The 27,400-nt window shown below is 43.7% G+C and overlaps 1 protein-coding gene across 10 annotated transcripts in view; it reads left to right on the top strand.

Moving 5' to 3' along the window:
• Positions 1-27,400, top strand: part of lrrc7 (leucine rich repeat containing 7) — an 895,132-nt gene that overhangs the window by 588,929 nt on the left and 278,803 nt on the right. For all 10 annotated transcript variants that reach the window (XM_072511053.1, XM_072511057.1, XM_072511054.1 and 7 more), the window contains one exon: positions 13,866-14,010. In XM_072511053.1, coding sequence (XP_072367154.1) covers positions 13,866-14,010 — 145 coding nt within the window. The remainder of the gene's footprint in view (positions 1-13,865; positions 14,011-27,400) is intronic.

Raw genomic sequence — 27,400 nt, 5'->3', positions numbered from 1 at the left:
GTAACATGAGCAGCTCCATTTCTTAAAGGTACATTTCTTAAACACTAATCTGGTGACTGCAGTGGAAAGCTTGGAGCACGACTTTTTCCGAATCCACCCCTCCTGACACCGGTGCATTTCAAGCGCAGTGGGCAGAACAGGGTGGCACAGCGATGCCAGTGACACCGGTAAGTCGACTGGGACCCTCCGGCTCCTGCCCTTCAGAGTACATCCGCCAAGGGCATCAATGCAAAAGGACACAGAAAGGAGCAGGCTGCCTCCACCTCTGATGTGCATCCTGTGGACACGCCTACATGTAGCTGGAGACCATGAAAGATCAAGAAGTGGGAGGATCACTGAGTGGGCACTTTGGCGGGCGGGGATGGGAGGGCAGGGATGGGATGGGGGGATGGCAGTCACTATCTGTAACTAGAGGGCATGGAAATGTCAAATGTTCACTATTAAAACATGTTACACCTGATACATGTGAAGCCTTCATCATGTAAATTTTGACAATGGGCCTGCAAGCAACCCCACCCACTGTTTCCCTCCGCTCCCTCCACTCCACGGGCACAGTAACAAAGATTTTAAAATCAACTACATAACATTCTACATATCACACTAACCATTAATCAACAAGGAAACGTCAGTGTTCCATATTGGTACCAATACAAAGCTATATCAGCTAATTTTCACAAACAAAACAAAACACACGCTATCACCCCTCCCAGGTTCCTCAACAGAAATGTAGAATAAGCCTCAGAATGCGTTATCATGTCCAGAACTTTGTCATAGAAATGATCTGTCCATCAGTGTATTACTTGTTCCACATATCAGTGCTATTCTCTGTCCAGGGGTCGCAGCTGTGCAGGCCCTTCCGAACAGCCCAATCTCACTGGAACCAAATTCTGGCATCCACATATTCCACTGGCGCTCACGATACAATTGAACATCCTTGACTTTCAGTTGTGTTTAACCTGCGGTGATGTGCCATTACATGCAGCACTCACCACACCAGCAACAAACGATCAGCAATCTGCAAAAGCATTTCTTCAATGGTGTCATCAGGTGATCCATTTGGATCAATGTCACGCACCAGGTCCCGCAGCGTCTTCTTGCTTCAAACTGGATTGCCTTCTGGACTCGTATGTCCCCAGGACCCAGGTATCGTAGAAAAAATTGTCCTTCTTTCCTGCTACAGAAAAGGAAGGAAACAGCAGCCTCCGGCATTTGCAGACACCAGCAGGAGCAAGTAGCAAACACCACAAAGAACAAAGAAATGTACAGCACAGGAACAGGCCCTTCGGCCCTCCAAGCCCGTGCCGACCATACTGCCCGACTAAACTACAATCTTCTACACTTCCTGGGTCCGTATCCTTCTATTCCCATCCTATTCATATATTTGTCAAGATGCCCCTTAAATGTCCCTATCGTCCCTGCTTCCACTACCTCCTCCGGTAGCGAGTTCCAGGCACCCACTACCCTCTGCGTAAAAAACTTGCCTCGTACATCTACTCTAAACCTTGCCCCTCTCACCTTAAACCTATGCCCCCTAGTAATTGACCCCTCTACCCTGGGGAAAAGCCTCTGACTATCCACTCTGTCTATGCCCCTCATAATTTTGTATACCTCTATCAGGTCGCCCCTCAACCTCCTTCGTTCCAGTGAGAACAAACCGAGTTTATTCAATCGCTCCTCATAGCTTATGCCCTCCATACCAGGCAACATTCTGGTAAATCTCTTCTGCACCCTCTCTAAAGTCTCCACATCTTTCTGGTAGTGTGGCGACCAGAATTGAACACTATACTCCAAGTGTGGCCTAACTAAGGTTCTATACAGCTGCAACATGACTTGCCAATTCTTATACTCAATGCCCCGGCCAATGAAGGCAAGCATGCCGTATGCCTTCTTGACTACCTTCTCCACCTGTGTTGCCCCTTTCAATGACCTGTGGACCTGTAAACCTAGATCTCTTTGACTTTCAATACTCTTGAGGGTTCTACCATTCACTGTATATTCCCTAACTGCATTAGACCTTCCAAAATGCATTAACCACCAAAACCACCTGCAGCTGTGAAGTGCTCACATAACAAAAAAGACCAATTCCTCATTTGCAATAGCCTTTAGCTGTGAAGCTAGAGACTTCTCACAGTTAGAAAGAGTTAAAGTGACCTTCAGCAGAAAACTGAGAGCAGGGATTGGTCCTGAATGTGTATGGTAGGACGGGCAGGCAGCAGCTGCAGTTGCTTCTGTTATATGTATCCACAATATTTAAAAATGGCTTGTAGGCCTCGCGGACACAAAGCCCCCCCTCCCCCCCCCCCCCCAAAGCCCTCCAGCCCGGGGCCTAGCCCCAACTTGCAATTCTTCAGCCCCCTCCTGAACAAGCCCAACCTCCCTGCGGGGACACCCCATACCCCCAGAGCACTGAGGCAGCAGCTCCGGTACCCTTGGACTATATGCTTGAAAATAGAAATGGCTACTCACCTCCTCATTGCCCCTCAGCAACCATTATGCCAGCTTCACGTTTTTGAGAAGGAATACTAAACGACGCCCACATGATTTCTCACTGGAGAGCCGGTTAATTCCCAGGAGGCCATTGCGTTCGACTTCACTCTCGCTAATGAGGTGGAAATTAATGCAAATGAGAGTTAATGATATGCTTGCCATATTTTGAGAGATCCAGAATTCGCCATCAGGAGTGGGTTGGTTAGACAGCAAACTGATTCACCCTCGGCGCAAATCTCAATCTTGGCCTTTACCCACTATTTAACCAGCGCGTCCAGATCCGAGCCGGGTGCAACATTGTGGTTAAATCGCGTGCAGGGATTCACTTTCATTAATATGGATATTAAATCGACATGAGAAATTCTGCCAAGTTGGCATTTCCTGTGCACAAACTGGTTGCCACATGTCTTACATTACAGCAGTAACTACAATCCAAACACAAATAGTCACTTGGAAGTACGGAACTTGAGTATTGCTGAAAAAAGAGACACACAATCAAAGCTTTTTGTCTTACACTTATCGGAACAGACACATGAATACAAAATCTCAAAGCGAGCAACAGTTCATACTGCATGAGAAAGGGGTGCTGATTGGTTGGTATATCGAAGGATTGCCGTGGAGAACGCAGCAGGAAACTATTGTCTCCCATGATTTTGTTTAATTAACAGAAAGTACTATGCCGAGACATATCCCATTTACCCGCAAATGTTTGAATATATATAGCTTCTAGCGAGCCCAAATGGGCCACTTATCCACCAGTCATTGGCACATATGGCCTACTCATGGTATTTTACACTAACAGGTTGCTGCCGTCAAACTAAAAATTAGTTTAGCTGACCACACAAATACGTCATGTGGTAAATGAATTTCAGTGCCGGTGCAATGCCAGGTATGTAGGCCATACATCCCAGTTCACAATAAGCAGAGTACTGACCACACTCAACTAGTCCATGATGCAAAACTCAGAACATAATGTCTGATGTTAGGTGTGAATCCACAATTGGACAGCACTTGCTAAACAATTCCGAATGTGCTAAGAGTTATACTGACAGCGAATTTAAGATTATCAGTCGCAATGCGGTTCATCTCCTTGCTAGAAGCTACTTATATTTGTGCACACAGACCTCTCCTCTGCAAACACAAAGGGACATTATCCCTTTTTTGAACTAAAAAGAAGCGTCGGGAACAAGAAATTCTCTGGTGCGTTCACCATAGCAACACCTTGACCAATCAGTGTCAACTTGCCAATCAGCATTCTTTTCTCATGCAGTATAAATTTATGCTCCCTTTGAAATTTGGCATTCTTGAGTCTTGATGAGTGCAAGATGAAAAGCTTTGACAGCGTGTTTCTTTTTTTCTGCAGTATTCCAAAACGCCTCCATTGGCTTTAAAATAGTTTGGGACTTCCAGTGGTCATGAGAGAACTATATAATGCAAGTCTTTCTTTTCAATTCAAATGCTGTATGCAAAGCCCGCTGCACTTCACTCTCCACTACATACAAAAAAATCCATGTCTCATATATTTATGAATTCTGCAGTCAGTTTTGCAATTACATGTTGTCATCAAGCACAAACAAAATTCAATGCTGTTTTTAGAATCCCTTCAGCAACTTAAATCTGGATTTTTTTTTTGTTGAAATGCCCCGGAATTCTGTCTGTTTCTGCAACAGTATTAAATGAAATGAAATGAAATGAAAATCGCTTATTGTCACGAGTAGGCTTCAATGAAGTTACTGTGAAAAGCCCCTAGTCGCCACATTCCGGCGCCTGTTCGGGGATTCCCGGCCAATGCAAGGCAACTCTTCTTTGGGCGGCATAGTAGCACAGAAATATATCTGGTACAAACCCTAACACCTGTCTAAAACTTCCAAAATAAACCAGGAGAATATTTCTCGAACAAAAAGTCCAGTTTTAAAACAAAAACTTTTCAACCTAAAATATTAAATTGGCGATACAAATAGCACGGTAGCACAGTGGTTAGCACCATTGCTTAACAACATCAGTGTCCCAGGTTCGATTCCCAGCATGGGTCACTATCTGTGCGGAGTCTGCACATTCTCCATGTGTCTGCATGGGTTTCCTCCGGGTGCTCCGGTTTCCCGAAAGACGTGCTGTTAGGTAATTTAGACATTTTGAATTCTCTCTCAGTGTACCCGAACAGGCGCCGGAATGTGGCAACTAGGGGCTTTTTGCAGAACTTCATTGTAGTGTTAATGTAAGCCTACTTGTGACAATAAAGATTATTATTATTATAATCCATTCTTAATCATTGAAAAGATTAACAATGATTTTTATATATATTTGGAAATGAGGCAGAAAGCTGTGTATCATGGTTATCATGTTAGAAGCATTTGAAGGAAGGAATGATCGTTTTCAGTGTGACTAAGAATGCTTGTAACAAAATGGATAAAAGGCTCCGTGAAAACTTCTCATAACAGACAGCATTCCTTCAATATGCATTTACATTTTTATTGTTAATTGTATTACTTTCATTACATTGGAAATGGAATACCTGAATTTCCTGTTTTAGTTCCCATTCCAAAATGTACAGCTAATTTTAATTAATTTACATAAAAGTGAAAATGTTTTACATTTCACTTTGCAAGCTCATTTTCCAAAGTCAAATATTTCTTCTTAGCTTCTCTCCCTCGCTCACATATGTGCAGCCCATTTCTGCAGGTGAATCATGGTGGAGGTGCTGAAATCACTTTGGACATCCAGTGCAGATCTGTCTGTAGCATTTCATTGAAATTGCAATTGCTTAAGAAAAGAATGATGAAATATTTGAGCAAAGGGCCACTGGGTTAGCTCAGTGACTTAGCGCATTCTTCTTTTGCACCTGGAATTTGGCTCAAATCCACTTTAGTTTCATGAGCTGAAAATCTCCCCGCTTTCTGCTTGTGGTAAGGGTGTCCCCCCAAAAAATGTGCCGAACAGGTTCAACCCAGTTCCAACTGAAGTTGATCCTGCAGTGCAAAAAAATCCCTCAACTCAATTTGAACTGAAATTAAATTGGTAATATCACTGTGAGAAAGTGCAAGGGTGTCAGTTTCACAAAGTGAAAATGTTGCATTGGTACAGCCAGAAGTGCCTGATATGTCGGGTGTTCTGAATCACCTACAGGTCACCAACACTTGAAGTAGTGCAACAATTTAAACATACTTGAACTGTGGGTAAATACGATACCAGCTTTAACTAAAGACCTTTGCCTTGTCCTAACCAATTGATGCACTCAGCACATGGTGAATGTCTGTGTTGCAGGCTGTGAGCTCTGTGCTCCTAGCTCGCTGCTACTCGAATGAGCGGGAACTCTGATGTCCCCTGTCTTTATAGTGCGTGTACTCTCACTGGTGATTGGCTGCGGTGTTGTGTATGTTGATTGGTCCCACTGTGTGTCCATCAGTGTGTGTCTGCACCATGATATACTGGTGTATATTATGACATCCCCCCTTTTATATAAAAAAATGTGCCTGCGTGACAATAAATAGTGTGTGGTGAATGTTCCTGTCTACTTGTGTGCAAAATATTTACAGGACTATGTACATAAAAACTAAACTATTTACATGGGAAGGTGCCTGGTGCAGAAAAAAAACAGTGTGTCACACAAATAACGAGATGAACACTATATACAAACCACTTGAACGATTAAACGGAAGAACAGAACAGACCAGAGAGTCCATTAGTGCAAAGTTCGCAAATTAAGTCTCTGAGGTGGGCGACGAATTCTGGTTGACCGCCTCACGGGTGGGTCAGGAGCCACCAGCTGAGGAGCGGGCTGGACTGCGCCAGAGTGAGGAGGATGCAGAGTAACCGGAATCTCTGCATAGTCCAGGTCAGGGACAACAGGAGGGCGTGGCACAGGCGGAGGAGGATCATGTAGCGAGCGCGGAACGAGACGAAGGGCACGCCAATTACAGCGCAGAATGGAACCATCCGATAGACGAACCAGGAACGAGCGCGGAGCCACCTGCCGAAGAACCACAGCAGTTGCAGACCAGCCACCATCCGGAAGATGGATGCGGAAGTTGACGTCTGGAGCCAGAGCAGGGAGATCAGCTGCACGGGCGTCATGAGCCGCCTTGTGCTGTGCACGAGACAGTTGCATTCATTGAAGGACCAGGACGTGGTCGAAGTCTGGGACGTGAATGGACGGCACCGTCGTGCTCAGGGTGTGACCCATGAGCAGCTGGACTGGCGACAGGCCAGTGGACAGTGGGGCCGAGCGATAGGCCAGCAGGGCGAGGTAGAAGTCGGATTCCCCATCGGCAGCCTTGCAGAGGAGCCGTTTGACTATGTGGACGCACACCCAACTGGGAGATGTGGTCCCCTAGGAACTTGAGTTCCGTCTGGCCGAAGAAACATTTGGCTCTGTTGAGGCGTAGGCCCTGCTCCCGTATGCGTTTGAATACGCGCTGGAGGCAACTGATATGCTCCTGCGGGGTGGTGGACCAAATGATTATGTCGTCAACATAGACACGAATACCTTCAATGCCTTCCATCATTTGTTCCATGATCCTGTGAAATACTTCTGACGCCGATATGATCCTAACGGCATCCTGTTGTAACAATATCTGCCAAAAGGGGTGTTAAAGGCACACGGTTTCCTGCTGGATCTGTGTAGTTGAATTTGCCAGAATACTTTTGAGGCGTCAAGTTTGGTGAAGAGCTTGGCCCGAGCCATCTCGCATGTGATCTCTTCGCGCTTGGGGATTGGGTAATGCTCCCTCATTATGTTGCGATTCAGATCCTTTGGATCAATGCAGATTCTGAGCTCGCTGGAAGGCTTCTTTACGCACACCATGGAACTGACCCAGTTGGTTGGTTCCGTAACTCTGGAGATCACTCCTTGGTCTTGGAGGTCCTGCAGCTGCTGCTTGAGGCGGTCCTTGAGGGGTGCTGGGACTCTGCGAGGTGCATGCACCACAGGCGTGGTGTTTTGTTTGAGTATGATCTTGTAAGTATATGGGAGCATGCCCATGCCTTCGAAGACGTCGCGGTGCTGGCCAATGATGGCGTTGAGTTGTGCCCTGAAGTCAGCATCCTGGAAGGCGGGCGTGTCATCAGGAGAGAGAGAGTGAACTCTTTGAACGAGGTTTAGCAATTTGCACGCCTGTGCGCCAAGCAAAGAGTCCTTCGAGGAGCCCACGATCTCGAAAGGAAGGATGGCTTTTCGTGACTTGTGCGTCTCTTCGAGTTGGTATGAGCCGGTAGCAGGAATGATGTTCCCATTGTAGTCCAATAGCTGGCAGGCCGATGGGAGAATGGTTGGTTTGATACGAAGGCTTTGGAAAGCAGACCACGCCATGATTTTGGCGGAGGCACCAGCGTCCAGGCAGGATCGTATTTGGGACCGGTTGACCGTCAGGGTGGCACACCACTCATCGTCTGGATCGATGCTGTATACCGATAGCGGCTGGTGTCTTTGTCATAGACATGTCACAGAATTTACAGTGCAGAAGAAGGCCATTCGGCCCATCGAGTCTGCACCGGCTCTTGGAAAGAGCACCCTACCCAAGGTCAACACCTCCACCCTATCCCCATAACCCAGTAACCCCACCCAACACTAAGGGCAATTTTGGACACTAAGGGCAATTTATCATGGTCAATCCACCTAACCTGCACATCATTGGACTGTGGGAGGAAACCGGAGCACCCGGAGGAAACCCACGCACACATGGGGAGGATGTGCAGACTCCGCACAGACAGTGACCCAAGCCGGAATCGAACCTGGGATCGTAGAGCTGTGAAGCAATTGTGCTATCCACAATGCTACCGTGCTGCCCATTTGCTTCGGGGACAGCCTGTTTTTCGTTACGACACCGACTCGAAAAGGCGCCTTCGGGTCCTCGGTGTCACTGCTGTGTGGGAGATTGGAATCGGACTCGGTGACCGTGGGTTGAATTGCCCGAACAATCCTGCGAGACTGGCTGAAGTGATATGAATTGGAAGGCTGAGCTGCTCGACAGCAGGCAGCATAGTGGCCAAGTCTTCCACATTGTAGGCATTGTCGAGATTTTGCAGGGCATTGCCGCTTTAAATGGGCGGAGCCACAGTTGCCGCACGTCGTGACGTCAGCATGTTCGCTGCGCCACTGCGCATGCGCGGTGCAGTCCTGCGTTACGTTCCTCCATGTCGCCGTCCCCTCGTTTGGTGCGCACAAGCGCAGGAGTCCGTGAAAAGCGCGCAAAATGGCCGCCCTCATCCAGGCTGAGGCCTTGGAGGTGTTCAATCACTTGGACCCGTTCCGCCTCGTAGGGACCTTGCCACGCCGTTTCAGCCGCTTGTATATGGGAGTACCGACTGGTGGCATTTTCATGTAGGACACAGGTCTCGATGGCGGTCGCTAGGGTGAGTTGCTTTACTTTGAGGAGCTGCTGACGTAGGGGGTCCGACTGAACACCGAAAACGATCTGGTCGCGTATCATGGAGTCGGAGGTGGAGCTGTAAGATTGCGCAAGGATGCGGAGGTGCATTAAAAAGGATTAGAAAGGTTTGTCCTTACCCTGCAAATGCTGCTGGAACACGTAGCGTTCGAAACTTTCATTCACCTCTACGCTGCAGTGAATGACAAATTTGAGGAGAACTGTCTTGAACTTCGTCTTGTCTTCGTCATCTGCAAAGGTGAGAGAGTTGAAAATATGGATGGCATGGTCTACGGCCGTGGAGAGGAGAAGAGCAATCTTTCTGGTGTCTGTGGCGCCCTCCCTGTCCGTGGCTTCGAGGTAGAGCTGGAAGCGCTGTTTGAAAATCTTCCAGTTGGCCCCGAGGTTGACGGCGATGCGGAGCGGCGGCGGCGGCGGGCTGATGTTGTCCATGTTGCAGAATGATGGAATGCTGGCAGAAGGCAGATCACTTGCAGGTAGGTCTAAGAAGTGCTAGTATGCAACCACTCCTGGTATCATGATGTGTAGGGTGTTCTGGATCACATACAGGTCACCAACACTTGAAGTAGGCAACACTATTTTATTAAAAGGTTAACTATTTAAACATACTTGAACTGTGGGTAAATACGATACCAGCTTTAACTAACGACCTTTGCCTTGTCCTAACCAGTTGATGCACTCAGCACATGGTGAATGTCTGTGTTGCAGGCTGTGAGCTCTGTGCTCCTAGCTAGCTGCTACTCGAATGAGTACTCTGATGTCCCCTGTCTTTATAGTGCGTGTGTTCTCACTGCTGATTGGCTGTGGTGTTGTGTATGTTGATTGGTCCCACTGTATGTCCATCAGTGTGTGTCTGCACCATGATATACTGGTGTATATTATGACAGTGCCATTATCAAACAATGTTTAAGATGAAAGGAGGTTTTACTTTCATCTACTCTTACTATACCTATTCCAGGAATGCTTGATGATAGCATTTGGTAACAAAACTTGCACGGCTGATCTATCTGAAAAAAGATGAGAAATATATTGGAAACCCTGAACAATTGAGTCATCTATTCTGAATACTCCCTTTGCCGAGCACAAAAACACAAAAGAATCCATAGCTCAGTCCTGAGATATGGAACTTAGATGTATTAAAAAGTTGAGTATACTGATATTTTAGCCTCCTCTTGGTCCATTCGATCAAATGATATTGAATTTTGCTTTGAAGGACAAAATTCTCTGCCTCGCGCTGCCAGTAGCGGAGTTACCGATGAGGCGGAGAATCCAACGTTGTGAAGGAAAACAGCACCGATCCATTTCCGATGCTCCCGGGGGATTCAGGTTTGCACCCTGTGCCGCTTAACGGGTCTGTGTGATTCTCCGGTCCTCTGGGCTGTGAATCATGTGGGCGAAAATCAATTTCGGTCTTGATCAATTACCGCAAGCAGAAAGCGGGGAGATTTTCAGCTCATGAAACTAAAGTGGATTTGAGCCAAATTCCAGGTGCAAAAGAACAATGCACTGATGAGTTGGACCTTGCTGTGGGCCAAGGGGGAATCTCTGTCAGGAGGTTTCCCCCAAAGTCCATCCAGGGCCACCGTCCCCCCCACAATGCAAGACCTGCCGAACCCCACCAGACCTTTCCCCCCACTCCCACCACCCCCAAAACCAGAGACCACTGCTCCAACCCAGACTGGCATCTCCGTAGGTCTGCAGGCTTGGATGAGTGTATTGTAAGCCGTGGCCATGGCCTTTTTCATCACTGTAATAAAGAGGTTTGTTATTGGAAGACTGGCCTTGGCGAGGTTATTACATTGGCGACGAGAAGTAAAAACAAGTTTTTCCAAGCAACCTTCAGAATCAGAAAGGAGCAGCTTCTCCAGTATGAAACAAAATGCCTCTTTCAGTAAACTCGAACCCTATAACTTTAACGGAGAAGACTGGGCCCAATATACGGAGCGCATACATTACATCTTCCAGGGTAATAACATTGTGGGAGATGAGATGCAGAAAGTGATCCTGCTGACAGCATGCTGTCATTTAGCATGATAAAAAGCCTGACCTACCCAGATGCCCCAACTTGAAAACTTTTAACAAGCTTGTAGACCTAATGCAAAATCACTCTGAACCAAAGCTCTCTATCATCCTCCAGTGGTACTGCTTTAATATGGCAGGGAGAATCCCCGGGGAACCTGTCACTGAACTGTCGACCAAATTAGAGAAACTGGCTTGGATGCTGAGCGGGGGTATTCTCAAATCGAGAAGGAGGGCTTGAGGGCAGTACGGTGGCGCAGTGGTTAGCACTCCTGCCTCACGGCGCCAGGTTTGATCCCGGCTCTGGGTCACTGTCTGTGGAGTTTGCACATTCTCCCCGTGTTTGCGTGGGTTTCACCCACACGACCCAAAAGATGTGGAGGGTAGGTGCATTGGGCACGCTAAATTGCCCCTTAATTGGGAAAAGTGAATTGGGTACTCTAAATTTATTTTTTTTAAAAGGAAGGAGAGCTTGGTGGTCAAATAAAAACTGTGCAAATTTGGTCTTTAAGAATGCTGCCCATTGCTTTTTTATGCTGATTTTAAAGGACTGCAATGCCCATTCTCCCAGGCCATTTGATGACCACTCCTCATACTACAACAGGTGTCGCCCCAGCGGAACTATTAATGGAATGGCAGCTTCATAATAGACGAATCGTACTATTCCCAAATCTGGCAGGGAGGGTGGAGTCCCAACAAGAGAGGCAGAAATGAAATTATAACTCGGCGAGTTTCAAAAGAATGTTCAAGACGGGTGATCTGGTCTATGTACGGACTTCGGAGATGGCTTCAGCTGGCTCCCTGGTGTCATTTTGGGGAAAACAGGACCAGTGGCCTACAAAGTGAAGGTCCAAGATAAGGTCTTGAGGAAGCTCCTTAATCACCTCATGATTAGGGAGTCCACCCCTGTACAAGTCTCACTACCAGCCACAGGGGTGGCCTCTGCTAGTGCAGGGCAACATCCCAAAGAGAACTCTGTGTCTGTCCCCCTGATAAGGAGGTCTCAGGTTCCAAGATGGAAACAGAGGAAGCAAGTATTCTGACTAGCAGACACCGAGGAGGAATCTGTGTCGGTAATTCTTCAATGCTCTCTCCGGAAGCGAAGATCTCCAATTTGGTTCACTCCTCCTGATCCAGTTCCACCGTCGACAGATTGCAAAGAGACCTCCTCGCCCTGGAATAAGGGAGAAAAAGGCTTAAGAGGGGTGGGATGTTATGGTGGCCACAAAGGACATGGCGGATCATCAGTAGATCTCCCATAGGTACTGTGGAATATGAATTCCCCCATTAAGTGGGCGGCAGCTCACCCAATAGGAAATGTATGGTAGGAGCTTAAAACCTGCTGTTCCAACCCAGACTGACATCTCCATTGGTCCCCAGGCTTGGATGTGTGTGCTGTAGGCTGCGGCAGCAGCCTTTTTCATTACTGCAATAAAGGAATTTGTTTCTACAAGACAGGCTTCGGCAAAGTTATTACAGTGCCAAAGGCTGCAGACAGGTCGAGAAAGATGAGGAGCGATAGTTTACCTTTCTCATGTCATTTGTGACTTTGATAAGAGCTGTTTCAGTACTGTGGCAGGAGGGAACACCTGATCAGAAGGATTCAAACAGTGTGATCCAGGAAGGACAGGCATCGATTTGGGAGACAACAACACTTTCAAGGGCTTAATTTGGAGAACAGAGAGGTAGAAGATGGAGCGATAGTTTGCATGTTCAGAGGTGCCAAGGGTTTTTATTTAGCAAAGGAGTGATGCCAGCAGATTTGAAAGAGAGGGGGACAGTAGCTGAGGAGAGAGAACAGCTAAGATGGAAGCCAGGAAGGGAAGGTGGCTGGTCAAAAATTGGTGGGAATACAATTGAAGGAGCAGAATTTGGGTCTTATGGATATGATGAACTCAGAAAGGAGGGGAGATAGGAAAGAAACTAGAGAAAGATGCAGATTGAGGGCTAAGATAGAGGGAATCTTGAAAATAATTTGGCCGAGAGGGTCAAACTCAGATAGCCAGGCACTGAAGGATTGAACACTGGAACCAAGCCTCTATACTTGTCCAAGCTTTTATTTAGAGAGGCATTGTGATGATTTGTGCTGATTGTCCATTTAAGAGCAACACAGCAGAGTAAGGGTCACCTAGCTTGGGGGAACCAATTAGGACTCAGAGTGGGCAATCAGCCAGGGATTCTCTGAGGCAGGAGACATGGAGGGAGCTAGGCAGCTATGAGGCTGCTGAACAATTCTTAATAAATCTTTTTTGTGTTCACAAATGAAGTCTGTGAAAATGCATCATTGCATCTGGCATAACACATCATACGCCAACAACCACACTTTTCATCTTATAGCACAGGTAGGCCCTATCAATGCCCTAGCCCTGAGCACAACCACCTCCCAACCCCCACCCCCAATTAATATACAATTAGCTGTGGGCTAGGGAAAGCACAATCATCGAACAATCAATTCAGTAGATCCCAAAAATGATACCAGATTGGCAACAGTTTTGCTAATTCCATCAGCACAGCCCAAAGAACAGTACAATTAGTTCCTGTATCCTGAATGAGGGAGGAGATGTTTTAAAATGAGCGATCAGCAAGAACAGGGACGATATGTGAGTGGAATTTGATGTCAGATAGGAAACAAGCAGCAGAGTTTCTGATAAGCTAAAGTAAAGCAGAAGAACAGCAAGGATTCTACAAATAGCCTCAGCGCCATTGAGCTAGGAGCACAAATAACTCACCAGAGCTGCTGCTGCTCATCACTACACAGGCATGTCTTGGACATGCATGAGTGGGGTCAAGTGTAGAATTTTCACACTTACTGTCTATTGTCCACACTCGCACACTGACATTGGTTGAAGTACCAAATGTTAGAATCTAGCAATTTTGTGGCCTTCACGGTAAGGGTAAGAAAGAGGGGAGGAAATATGAAAAATGACTTTAAAATGAATATGAAACATATTTACCTTTTTTTTTTCATTTTCTCAGCCTCTAGCAAAGTTGAAACATCTGACATATTTGGATATGTCAAAGAATAGAATAGAAACCATTGAGTCAGATATTTCTGGATGCGAGGGCCTGGAGGACCTCCTGCTTTCATCCAATATGCTGCAACAGATGCCCGACTCCATAGGTAGGAACAATGTTACCATTTTGTGTTAATTTCAATCCGTACAAATTTTGAGCCCATCACTGTTTTCCTTAAAAAAAGAGGTGGAAAGAGGAATGACTCAGAAGTACAATGTACATTTTAAAGCATTTATGAATCATTTGAAAGAAAAGCATCACACAGTAATGTAAAATTTTCAATGTTCCAGAGTTATGACAAAGCAATCATGAATTACCACAAGTATGCATTTTTAATAGTGCAACCTAATTGAATTAACGGGTGGAATTTAATGCCCTCCCCTGAGGTGAGTTTGGAAGTGGGAGGCACTTAATCAGGCGGAGGCCTTCCTGCAATGCTGCCAATTGAGACCCTTTAGTGATCAATTAATGCCTACTTAAGGGCCTAACACCACTGCCTCTTGTCAACCAGTGTCGCCATGCAAGAAGCCTGAAAAACAAACTGTGTCATATTTATTTGCCGACTCCCTGGGGAGGGGGTTGTTGGGCTGGGATAGCTCAATGGCTGATCAAAGGATCCAACATCAAGAAGGAGATGAAGGGGGCCTAATAGGACTTATGCATACACCCCGCCAACAACCACGAGAGACCCTAGGCCACTCCCTGCTGGCGCTGCTGACATGGACATCTGCCAACCTCAGACTGATGCCAATTCAAAGGCTGATGGGGAGGAGAGACAGGATTTCAGCCCCAGGTCCTTGACACCAGGAAAGGCCTACCCCGGTCACTTAGGGGCTGGTTTAGCACAGGGCTAAAGAGCTGGCTTTTAAAGCAGACCAAGGCAGGCCAGCAGCACGGTTCAATTCCCGTACCAGCCTCCCCGAACAGGTGCTGGAATGTGGCACTAGGGGCTTTTCACAGTAACTTCATTTGAAGCCTACTTGTGACAATAAGCGATTTTCATTCATTTCATTTCATTAAGTGCCTGAGAGAAATTTAATTCAGCGCACCTTCCCCAAAGAAGGTGATGCAGGGCACCTGCGGGCTCTCCAGCTAGCAAGTGAGATCCCATCACCTGCATTAAATACAGTCCAAAGAGTGCACTAAAATGTATTTTAAGCTCTGATAATAACTCAGTAGATAAATGCACATATGTCAGTAAATGTCTATGTTTGATCTTTGAGTGAGGTGATTTCAAGTGGGGTAATTGCCCAGGTTTGAGTTTCTCTCAACTTGTTTGCATGAGAGTGGGGGCTGCAGGGTGGATGAGCTGACTTGCCATGGTACAGGAATCCTTTCAAGTGAGGGGAGCACACAAGAGTGTAGTGGCTGTAAGGAATAGTATAATTAGGGGGATTGACACTGTTCTTTGCAGCAAAGAACCAGAGTTCAGATGGCCGTGTTGTCTGCTCAGTGCCAGGGTTCAGGACATCTGTTCTGGGCTGGAGAGGAACTTGCATAGCTCGGTAAGTAGAAGGGCTTTAGACTAAATAGAGGGGAGGTGTTTATGGAGAGGGAATATGCAGGCTTATAAAGCAAAGGGATATGGCAACATTACAAGACAGATATTTAGGTAATAATACCTAGAGTGTGACAGGAAGAGACAGAATGTACACACATTAAAAAACAATAAAAAGTCAAAGGGGGAAAAAATGGTAACAAGGCAAAATTAATGGTTCTTTACTTAAATACATGTAGAATTCGGCACAAAATAAATGAATTGAAGGCACAACTTGAAGTTATTGGGTATGATCATATAGCCTTTACAGAGAGGAGATCAAAACTGGGAACTAGATATTCAGCGGTATGCGACTTTCTCATAAGGACAAGCAGGAAGGAAAGGATGGTGGGGTAGCTTTCTTGGTACGAGATGGAATACGTACGATTGCAAGAAATTATCTTGTATCATAAGATGTAGAATCCATATGCGTGGAGGTAAAAAATAACAAGGGGAAGAAGACGGGGATAAGGTGGAGGCATGGTTAGTGCTCTTTCCAAGGGCCGGCACAGACCCGATGGGCCAAATGACCTCCTTCTGCACTGTAAATTCTATGATTCTAAGACACCGATGGGAGTAGTCTATAGGGCCCCTTACAGTAGCTATACTGTAGGACGGAGAATAAATTATGAGGGAATATAAAAAAACACAATACTTTAATCATGGGTGATTTTAACCTTCATGTGGATTGTGAAAATACTTGGCAGAGGTAGCCATGAGGAAGAATTCATAGTGTGTATTTGGGACAGTTTCCGAGAACAATGGGCAGGATTTACCGGCTGGCCACGCCAGCGGGAATTTCCAGTCCCACACCGGCGCATGGGTTTTCCGGTAACGAGGGATGCAGTCAACGGGAAATCCTGTTGACAACGGCGGGACCGGTAGATCCCGCTGGCGGGCAGCCTCCACTGCCGGAAAACATGCGACAGGATGGTCAGTAAATCCCGCCCAATATGTTGTGGATGTAACCAGGGATCAGGCTGTTTTGGATCTGGTAATGTGTAATGAGGCAGGTTTAATGAACAATCTCAGAGTAAATGAAAAGCTGGGTAACTATGACCATAACATGGTTAAAATTTAAAGCATTTAGTTTGAGAGTGAGAAACTTCGGTCAGAAACAACTGTGCCAAACTTAAATAAAAGTAATCACAAAGGAATGAGGGCAGAGTTGGCTGGAGTGGACTGGGAAAGGAGTTTAGCAGAAAAGACGGTTGATCAACAATGGCAGGCATTTCTGAAAATAGTTCTTGACTCACAACAAAGATATATCTCAATGAGGGAGAAGGATTCTAGGAAGGGGATAAATCAACTATTGTTAACCAAGGATGTTCAGGATAGTATTAAACTGCAAGAAAAAACATACAATATGGCAAAGATTAGTGGTCAGCCAGATGTCTAGGAAGTTTTAAAACCAACAAAAGTTGACCAAAAAGCAATAATGTGGGAGAAGACAAACTGTGAGGATAAATGAGCAAGTATTATAAAAGCAGACAGTAAGAACTGTATACAAAAAGGAAGAGAGACGTCAAAGTGAATGTAGGCACCTGAGAGGATGAGACTGGGGAAATAATAATGGAAAACCAGGAAATGGCAGAAGAGTTAAATAAATACTTTATGTTTGTCTTCACGGTAAAAGACACTAAGAGTATTCCAAAAATACTAAATACTCAAGGGGCAAAAGGGGTTTGGGGGAGGAAATAGATACACTAATGATCACTGGAGAAAAAGTATCAGGGAAACTAATGGACCTGATGGGTGACATCCTAAGATATTAAAGGAAGTTGCTACAGATATAGTGCATGCACTGGTTGTTGTTTTCCAAGAATACTTAAATTCTGGAAAAAGTCCCAGAGGATTGGAAAACTGACAATTCAAAAAGGGAGGGAGACAAGAAACAGATAACTATAGACCAGTTAGTTTAACATCTATCATGAGTCCATTATAAACGATAAAAGTAGCATAAGAAAATAGCATAATAGAAATACATAATAAAATCAAGCAGCTTGATGGCTTCATGAAGGGGAAATTATGCCTGACAAATGTATTAGAATTATTTGAGGTAGTAATAGCAGGATAGATAAAGGGGAACCAGTAGATGTAATATTATTTGATTTCCACAAAGCACGCAATAAGGTACCGCACAAAAGGCTTCTTGATAAGATGGAGTTGGGGGTTATATATTAGCATTGATAGAGGATTGGAGAACTAATAGACGCCAGAGAGTTGGGATAAGAGGGGCATTTTCACAATGGCAACTTGTAACTAGTGGAGTGCCACAGAGATCAGTGATGGAGCCACAATTATTTACATTATAAATTATATGATTTGGACCGGGGAAGCTAATTACTATTGCAAATTTTGTGGATGACACAAAATTAAATGGGAAGGCAAGTGGTTTGGAGAAAGAGTTCTACAGAGAGTTATTGACAGGGAAAGTGAGTTGGCAGAAACTTGGCAGATAGAATATAATATAGGAAAACTTAAACTAATGCATTTTGGTAGGAAGAAGAAAGGAGTTGAATATTATTTAATGGAGAAAGACTGCACAAAACTGTGCACAGAGGAATTTGGGGGTCCTCGTGCATAAATCACAAAAAGCTAGCAAGGGCAGCATGGTGGCAAAGTGGTTAGCACTGCTGCCTCACAGCGCTGAGGACCCTGGTCCGATCCCAGCCCCGGGTCACAGGCCGTGTGGAGTTTGCACATTCTCCCCGTGTCTGCGTGGGTCTCACCCCCACCACCCAGGGTAGGTGAATTGGCCACACTAAATAGCCCCTGAATTGGAAAATAAATGAATTGGGTACTCTAAATTAAAAAAAAGCTAGCATGCCAATAATAGGGCAAATGGAAAATTGGCCTTTATAAAAGGAATGGAGTATAAAAATAGGGAAGTCTTGCAAAAACTATACAAGGCACTAGTTAGACTACACCTGGAATACTGTGAACAGCTTTTGTCCCCTTATCTAAGGAGAGATATATTGGCATTGGAGGCACTCCAGGGAAGGTTCATTAGGTTGATCCCAGGTATGGAAGGATTTTCTTATGAGGAGAATTTGAGTAAGTTAAGACTACACTCATTGGAGTTTAGAAGAATATGAGGCGACCTTATTGAGACATATAGGAATCTCAGGGGGCTTTGACAGGATAGATGCTGAGAGGTTGTTTCCCCTTGTGGGAGAGTCTGGGATCAGAGGGCATAATCTCAGAATAAGGGGTCGCCCATTTAAGATGGAGATGAGGAGGAATTTCTTCTCTCAAAGGGTAGTGAATCGGTGGAATTCTATCACAGAGGGATATACAGGTTGGGTCATTTTGTATATTCAAAGCTGAGATAGGCAGGTTTTTAGTCAGTAACGGAATCAAAGGTTATGGGGATTAGGCGGGAAAGTGGTGTTAAGGATTATTATATCAGATCAGTCATGATCTCATTGCACAGTAAGCAGTCTTACAACACCAGGTTAAAGTCCAACAGGTTTGTTTTGAATCACTAGCTTTCGGAGCACAGCTCCTTCCTCAAGTGAATGAAGAGTTGGGTCTATATATATGTTTCTGGAACCCACCTCTTCATTCACCTGAGGAAGGAACTGTGCTCCTAAAGATAGTGATTCGAAACAAACCTGGTGTTGTAAGACTTCTTACTGTGCTCACCCCAGTCCAACCCCGGCATTTCCACATCATGATCACATTGAATTGCGGAGCTGACTTGATGGGCTGAATGGCCTACTTCTGCTCCTATGTCTTAAAGTTTTATGGTCTAGGTTCATCTGTGATACCACCTCATGGTCAATTAACTTGAAGACAATGGGCTGAATGTGCCCAAGGACGCAGGTTTGAAGACAGTCATGCTGAAAATTTCATGCAAGCGGATGTCATACTGGCTAGCCAACTGTTACCACGTCTGCATGATTTTTCTGGAGGCAGTTTCTTGGGTGTGATTCCCTCCCTCTAGGAAGCGACAAACAGACAATTAAGGTGATTAAGCAGGCAATCAAGAGATATTTTGTCACAGTGGTGTGATTTTGTCAGAGGCGTACCGGCCGCATGCTGTAAAAGCACCTCGTGCAAACAGATGGAGAGGGCTTAAACTAACTTGTCATTGGTGTGGGAATCCCGAGGTAATATTAGAGAGGAACACCATGGTGCACAGAGAATTGGGAGAGACTGACAGCACTTGAGTAGGAAATGGTAGGGTGTTAGGTGGGGTTATAATGAGAGTGAAAGTAATAAATTTGGGTAACTGTGCACGTATGTGAATGTGTGGAGTGTGGTAAATATGGTTCATGAGCTGCACGCTTAGATGACCATGTGGAAATATGGGCGGGATTCTCCAGCCGAGGCCAATGGATGTTTCTATTGTCAGCGTCTTGCCCATAGCGTTCTTGCGACGGGCAGGGTGGAAGAATCCAGACCATGATGTTGCCGCTATAACAGAGACCAATCCAATGGAAGACAATTGTGGCCAACACCCCCTTATGCATTGTAACTGAAAGAGGAGAAGGCTATAATAGACTCAAAAAAGGGCAGGATTGGGAATTAAATATTCCTGGATATAAGGCTTTCAGTGAAATTGTTCAACGGAGGATTGTGGCAGTACTGATTATGGTGCTGGAAAGCGAGGATGTCCCAGAGGGGTCAAGGACAAATTTGTTTGGTTTGAGCTAAGAAACAATAAAGGTACGATTACATTGCTTAGTGTATTCTATAAGTCAGCAACGAGTGGGAATGATGCAGAGGAACAAATTAGCAAGGAAATTATGAAGGACGTCAAGAATTATAGAATCAGTATAACGGGGGCTTTAATTATTATAATACAGACCACAATATTAATAAAGGGCAGGGAGGGGCAAGAATTCCTAAAGTGTGTTAGGAGAATTTTCTGCATCAGCATGTTGTCAGTCCAAAAAGAAAGAAGGTATTGCTGGCCCTGATTTTTGGAAATGAGCTCAGTGTCAGGAGGAGAACATTTATTGCGAATTGATCGTTGTACCATAAGATTTAGGTTGGTTATGGAAAAGGACAAAAAGCAATCCAGAGCAATCTCCCATCCTTACCTGGTCTGGCCTCCATGTGACTCCAGACCCACAGCAATGTGGTTGACTCTTAAATGACCTCACAAATGGCCTAGCAAGCCATTAAGTTCAAGGGAAATTAGGGATGGGCAACAAATGCAGGCCCAGCCAATAATACCCACATTCCATGAATAAATAAAGAAAAAAGGTAGAGAGTAAGATGAAGCAAACAATGGGTGCATTTGACAGATTTCAGGTGGGTAATACACTGAGAACTAGGTTGAATATAGAAAGTTCAGAAGGGAATTGAAATAACAATAAGAAAACTAAGAGAGAGTATAGGAAGAAACTGGAAGCTAACATAAAAGTTAATATAAGAGTCTTCTATAGATATATCGGTGGGTAAAAAGAGGATTGGACTTTTTGTGAACCGAAAAGGAGATTTACGGATGGAGGCAGGGGGACATGGCTGAGGTACTAATTCAGTACTTTTCATTTATCTTTACCAAAGATGTCACCCAAGAGGAGGTAGTTGAGATACTTATTTGGCTTAAGAGTTTGTAAGGCTGGTTGCACTTAGAGTTAATAAGTCACCAGGACCAGATGAGATGCATTCTCGGACACTGAAGGAACCAAGAGTGGAAATTGTGGAGGCATTGCCATAATTTTCCAATCCATCTTAGATAAAGCTATGATGTCAAAGGACTGGAGAATTATAAATGTTACACTGTTGTTAAAAATAAGGTGTAAGGATAAGCCCAGCAACTACAGGCCAGTAAGTTTAATGTCGGAGGCGGAGAATTCAGATTAACAATTGTCATATGAGAGTACCTTTAAGAAATGGGTGTTTATAAATGGGTGTGTATATAAATATCTGTAGTGAGAGTACCTTTAAGAAATGGGTGTTTATTACTGCAGTGATGACAGAGAGTGGGTGGAGCTGGGCTGCCTGTCAGCTTTTTATTTTTGTTTTTGAGCAGGGTGCAGGGTGTGTTTTAGTTTCGTTTTCAGTGTTGGAGCTGAAGCCAGACCAAGCAGGTGTACTGCTGTTCTCTCTGCCATCAAAAGACAATCTATTGACCATTTGGTGAATTCAGAAATATAAATGTTTTCAGTAGTGACTTTAACCTGATGTGCTTCTGATAAAGGTTTTGTTTTTAAGTTGTATGGATGTTAAAAAGGAAAGCTTAAAGGTTTACTTAGTGTTGTAGTCTTTGGGGGTTGTATTTGAATTAATGGTTGCTAAGATGTTCACTGTATGTTTTAAAAAGGTTAACTTGAGTTCATAGACTAAACATTGTTTTGCTTTAAAAAATACTTTTCCATTTCTACTGTACCACACCTGTAGAGTGGGTGTGTGCTCCCATACCACAATCTATTAAAAGTTGCGGGTCAGGTGAACTCCATGATACACTTTGGGGTTCTGTAAATCCTGGCCCATAATTGGGGGCTCGAGGGGGATAAATGTCTATCTATTGGATTGGCTAAGTGAACTTAAAGACAGTGAGGGGTGAGCATATTGTGGGTGCTTTTCAGGTGTGATATTTTAGTTTTAGTAGGGAGTGTGTTGTGGACAATGGCTCTTTCAGAGGCTCTGAAGCTTTGGGGGTGGAGACGGTCACACGCAGTACCTTATGGACAGAGACTAAAAGCAGACTGTTAGGTTTGGCAAAAACATTGCAGTTAACTTTACCTGACAAAATGTGAAAAGGTGAGGTCATTATGGCAGTGGCTAAGCATTTAAAGTTACCTGAGATACAGTTTGACTCATTGGAAATAGCAAAAATTCAGTTGTAAATTAAACAAATGGAACATGAGAAAGAATTAATAGCCCGAGCAGAACAAAAAGAAAGAGAAAGGGAGATACAGATAAGGGAAAAAGATAAAGAGAGAGAGTTTGAACTTCAGAAAATGGCCATGAAACATGACAGTCAGTTAAAATTGGCAGGCATAAAGGAAAATGTACAGTTGGATGATAGTGATGAGGATAGTGATAAAGAGCGTCATAGTCAAAGGCTTGGTGGGGATCTATTTAAATATGTCCAAGCATTGCCAAGGTTTGATGAGAAGGAGGTAGAAGCCTTTTTCATTTCATTTGAGAAGATAGCTAAACAAATGAAATGGCCACAGGAGATGTGGGTATTACTGATTCAAACAAAACTGGTAGGTAGGGCTAGTGAAGTGAATGCATCACTATCAGAGGAAGTATTTGAGTCGTATGAGGAGATGAAAAATCCATCTTAGGTGCTTATGAACTAGTGCCTGAAGCCTACAGATAAAGGTTTAGACATTTAGGGAAAGAATTTGGTCAAACATACATGGAGTTTGAAAGGCTCAAACGGAGTAATTTTGATAGGTGGATAAGGGCTTTGAAAATAGACCAAATGTATGAAGCTCTCAGAAATTATAATTTTGGAGGAGTTGAAAAATTCAATTCCTGATGTAGTGAGAACTCATGTGGAAGAGCAGAGGGTTAAAACTGTGAGATTAGCAGCAGAAATGGCAGATGATTATGAATTAGTTCATAAATGAAAGCTTGGTTTCCGACATCAGTTTCAGCCTGTGAGGGATAGAACCTGGGAACATGAGAAATACTCAAGTGGTAAAGATAAAGGTGATCTGATGGGAGATAATGAGAGTGTACCTCAGATTTTTTTTTAAATCTAGGAGGGTGGAAAAGAAATGAAAAGTTTCAAATGTTTCACTGTAATAAACTAGGCCATGTAAAGTCACAGTGTTGGTGGTTGAAGAAAAGCACTGGCAAAACAGGATAAGACGGTGGGGTTTGTTAAAGTGGTAAAGGAAAGCCCAAGAGAAGCGAAGGAGGTGCAAAAGATTGTACAGTCTGATCAAGAGATGATTGATAAGAAGGTGCCAGATCTTTTTAAAGAATTTACTTGTGTGGGTAAAGTTTACTCATGTGTATCAGGGGGAGCAGGTAAAGAAGTCACAATTTTAAGAGATATGGGAGCTAATCAATCTTTAATGGTAAGAGATGAGGAGTTATGTAGTTTGGGAAGAATGTTGCCAGAAAAGGTGGTAATATGTGGAATTCAGGGTGAGAGGAGTAGTGTTCAATTATATAAGGTAAGGTTGGAAAGTCCAGTGAAGAGTGGTGAAGTGGTAGTAGGAGTAATAGAGAAACTATCTTGTCCAGGAATACAGTTTATCTTGGGTAATGATATAGCTGGATCGCAGGTGGGAGTGATGCCTACTGTGGTTGATAAGCCAGTGGAAAATCAGACAACTGAAGTGTTGAAGGACGAATATCCTGGGATTTTTCCGGATTGTGTAGTAACAAGGTCGCAAAGTCACAGGTCAAGACAAGAGGAGAAATCAAAGAGTGAAGATGGAAGTTGAAGTGCAATTATCAGAAACGATTTTTGATCAGGTGGTTGAAAAAGAACAAGAACAGGTGGAGGATGAGGCGGATATATTTAGTTCAGGAAAATTGGAGGAGTTACAACAAATAGATATAGAAATAAACCGGATGTATCAGAAAGCATACACATAAGAGAGATCTGAGTGTATACCAGAGGGTTATTACCGTAAAAGTGATGTCTTGATGAGAAACTGGAGACCTTTACATATGCAGGCAGATGAAAAGTGGTTCATCAAGTAGTATTGTCGGTAAGGTATAGAAAGGAGGTGTTGCGAGTTGCACATGAGGTACCAGTGGGAGGTCATTTGGGAATAAGGAAAACTCAAGCTAAAATCCAGAATCATCTTTATTGGCCTGGACTACATAAAGATGTAGTTAAATTTTGTCAATCATGTCATACATGTCAAGTGATAGGGAAACCTCAAGCAGTGATAAAACCAGTGCCCTTGATACCCATTCCAGCATTTGAGGAATCTTTTACAAGGGTCCTAATTGATTGCGTACGACCGCTTCCTAAACCAAAAAGTTGGAATCAATATCTTTTGACTATAATGGATGTGTCTACTAGGTTTCCAGAGGCCATTACAGTACGTAATGTTACAGATAAAAAGATTGAGAAGGAGTTACTTAAATTCTTTACTAGATATGGACTACCCACAGAAATACAATCGGATCAAGGATCAAATTTTACCGCCAGGTTATTCAAAGAAGTTATGGATAGCTTAGGAATAAAACAATTTAAATCAACTGCGTACCATCCAGAATCGCAGGGAGCGTTAGAAAGGTGGCATCAGACATTAAAAACAATGTTGAGGGCTTATTGTCAAGGTTATCCAGAGGATTGGGATAAAGGAATTCCATTCGTACTGTTTGCAATTAGGGATGCACCTAATGAATCAATCAAATTTGTTCCTTTTGAACTAATCTTTGGTCATGAGGTAAGAGGACCACTTAAATTGATTAAGGAAAAATTGGTGAGTGAGAAATCGGAAATTACATTATTGGATTACGTGTCAAATTTTAGGGGATGATTAAACAGAGCAGGTGAATTGGCTAGACAACATGTAAAAGTTGCACAAAATGTGATGAAATGGGTAGCGGACAAGAAATCCAAACTACGTAGTTTTGCCAGTGGAGATAAAGTTTTAGTATTGTTACCAGTGGAAGGTGAACCTTTAAAAGCTAGGTTTTGTGGACCTTATCAGATTGAAAGGAAATTAAGTGAGGTGAATTATGTGGTAAAAACACCAGATAGAAGGAAAACTCACCGAATGTGTCATGTGAATATGCTTAAAAGGTACTTTGAAAGGGAAGGAGAGAAAAAGGAGAAGGTTTTAATGATTCTAACTCAAAGTGACGAACCAAATCCAGATGACTGCGGATTTGACATACCTCAAATTAAATTGGAAAACAAGGATGTCCTTAAAAATTGGGATAAATTGTTGAGTTACCTTCTAGAGGAAAAACGGACTGATCTGAAAGTGTATTGATATCACATGGGCATATTTGTGGAGATAAATTGGGAAGTACTAAAATGGCTATACATGATGTAGATGTGGGAAATGCTGTTTCAATTAAACAACATCCATACAGACTTAACCCTTTAAAATTGGCACAGGTTAACAAAGAGTTTGAGAGTGTGCTTAAAAATGGCATAATTGAAGTGAGTTGCGGCCAATGGAGCTCACCCATCGTGATTGTACCAAAACCAGACGGTACCCAATGGTTGTGTGTGGACTATAGAAAGGTTATTGCAGTTACAAGAATGGACTCTTATCCTATCCCACGTTTGGAGGTTTGCATTGAGAAAGTGGGACAATCAGCTTTTATTTCCAAACTGGATTTACTTAAAGGTTACTGGCAGGTACCTTTATCCGAAAGGGCGAGGGGATTTCAGCTTTTGTGACTCCAGATGGTATATACCAATTCAAAGTTATGCCATTGGCATGAAAAACGCACCAGCCACATTTCAACGGTTAACTAACAAAGTTGTTTCAGGATTACCCAATTGTGCGGTATACATCGACAATCTGGTCACTTTCCTTGAGGAAGTCACTTTCCTTGAGGAGTTTCCAATACCCTCAAGACGAAGGGAAATAATGCGATTTCTTGGCATGAGTGGATTTGAATTAACATTTGTGAAAAAATTTTGTAGCGTGGTTGCTCCACTGATGGACTTGCTGAAGACACGTCGAAAATTTCAGTGAACAGCAGACTTTCAACGGGCATTTGGCGGCCTGAAATCTGTGATAACCAATGCTCCTGTGTTGGAGAATTGCAAGGGACTCTGTGATCAGATTGAACTAAAGTATCTGACTTTAAAGAGAAATGCTGAGGCGTAGAGAAGTGGACGGATCATGTAGAAACCTTCTTGTTGAAAGAGACTGTCAATTGGGAAGGATTTCAGTTGGAGGAAGAAAAACGAAAAAATAAAATGGGCCATATTATTATACCTGTTTGCGTGTGTTGTTTTTTGAAACGAAAAAGTATATTTACTGTGTGCATGTCTTAAAGGATAGTGAAAAGGTGAAAAATGAAACCATCTTGAAGTTTATGGGGTTTTTTCTGGGGGGGGAGGTGTCATGTGAGAGTACCTTTAAAAAATGGGTGTTTATAAATGGGTGTGTACATAAATATCTGTAGTGAGAGTACCTTTAAGAAATGAGTGTTTACTACTGCAGTGATGTCAGAGAGTGAGTGGAGCTGGGCTGACTGTCAGCTTTTTACTTTCGTTTTTGAGCAGGCTGCAGGGCGTGTTTTAGTTTTGTTTTCAATGTTGGAGCTGAAACCAGACCAAGCAGGTGTACTGCTGTTCTCTCTGCCATCAAAAGACTATCTCTTGATCATTGGGTGAATTCAGAATTATAAATGTTTTTGTTTTTGAGCAGGGTGCAGGGTGTGTTTTAGTTTTGTTTTCAGTGTTGGAGCTGAAGCCAGACCAAGCAGGTGTACTGCTGTTCTCTCTGCCATCAAAAGACTATCTCTTGAGCATTTGGTGAATTCAGAATTATAAATGTTTTCAGTAGTGACTTTAACCTGATGTACTTCTGATAAAGGTTTTGTTTTTAAGTTGTATGGATGTTAAAAAGGAAAGCTTAAAGGTTTACTTAGTGTTGTAGTCTTTGGGGGTTGTATTTGAATTAATGGTTGCTAAAATGTTCACTGTATGTTTTAAAAAGGTTAACTTGAGTTCATAGAATAAACATTGTTTTGCCTTAAAAAATACTTTTCCATTTCTGCTGAAGAATTGAACTAAAGAAAAGAGCATTCGACTGGGATGACCAGTTAGAATGGTGCAATATGGACATTAATTTGGGTTGCAGGAAGTGAACAAAGAGATTGGACAAAGCATGGCGAGAGGGGGATGGGAAACTATTTGACCAGTTCTTTGCACAAAGGATACTGCAAAGGCTGCTGGGAGAAAGAGGCCCAAGGCAAGGAATGTGGGAAAAGGGCCTATAAGAATCTTGTATTTGTCACCGTTACCTTATTTGGTCGTGGGTATGTGAAATTTGAGGCTGAACCCATATGTATGAAACCATATGCTGTGCTTCCTTTGTTCACTCGC

This window comes from Scyliorhinus torazame, chromosome 7 (genome assembly GCF_047496885.1).
Source record: "Scyliorhinus torazame isolate Kashiwa2021f chromosome 7, sScyTor2.1, whole genome shotgun sequence".
NCBI classification, from domain to species: Eukaryota; Metazoa; Chordata; class Chondrichthyes; order Carcharhiniformes; family Scyliorhinidae; genus Scyliorhinus; species Scyliorhinus torazame.
This window is presented reverse-complemented; position numbering and strand designations above follow the sequence as displayed.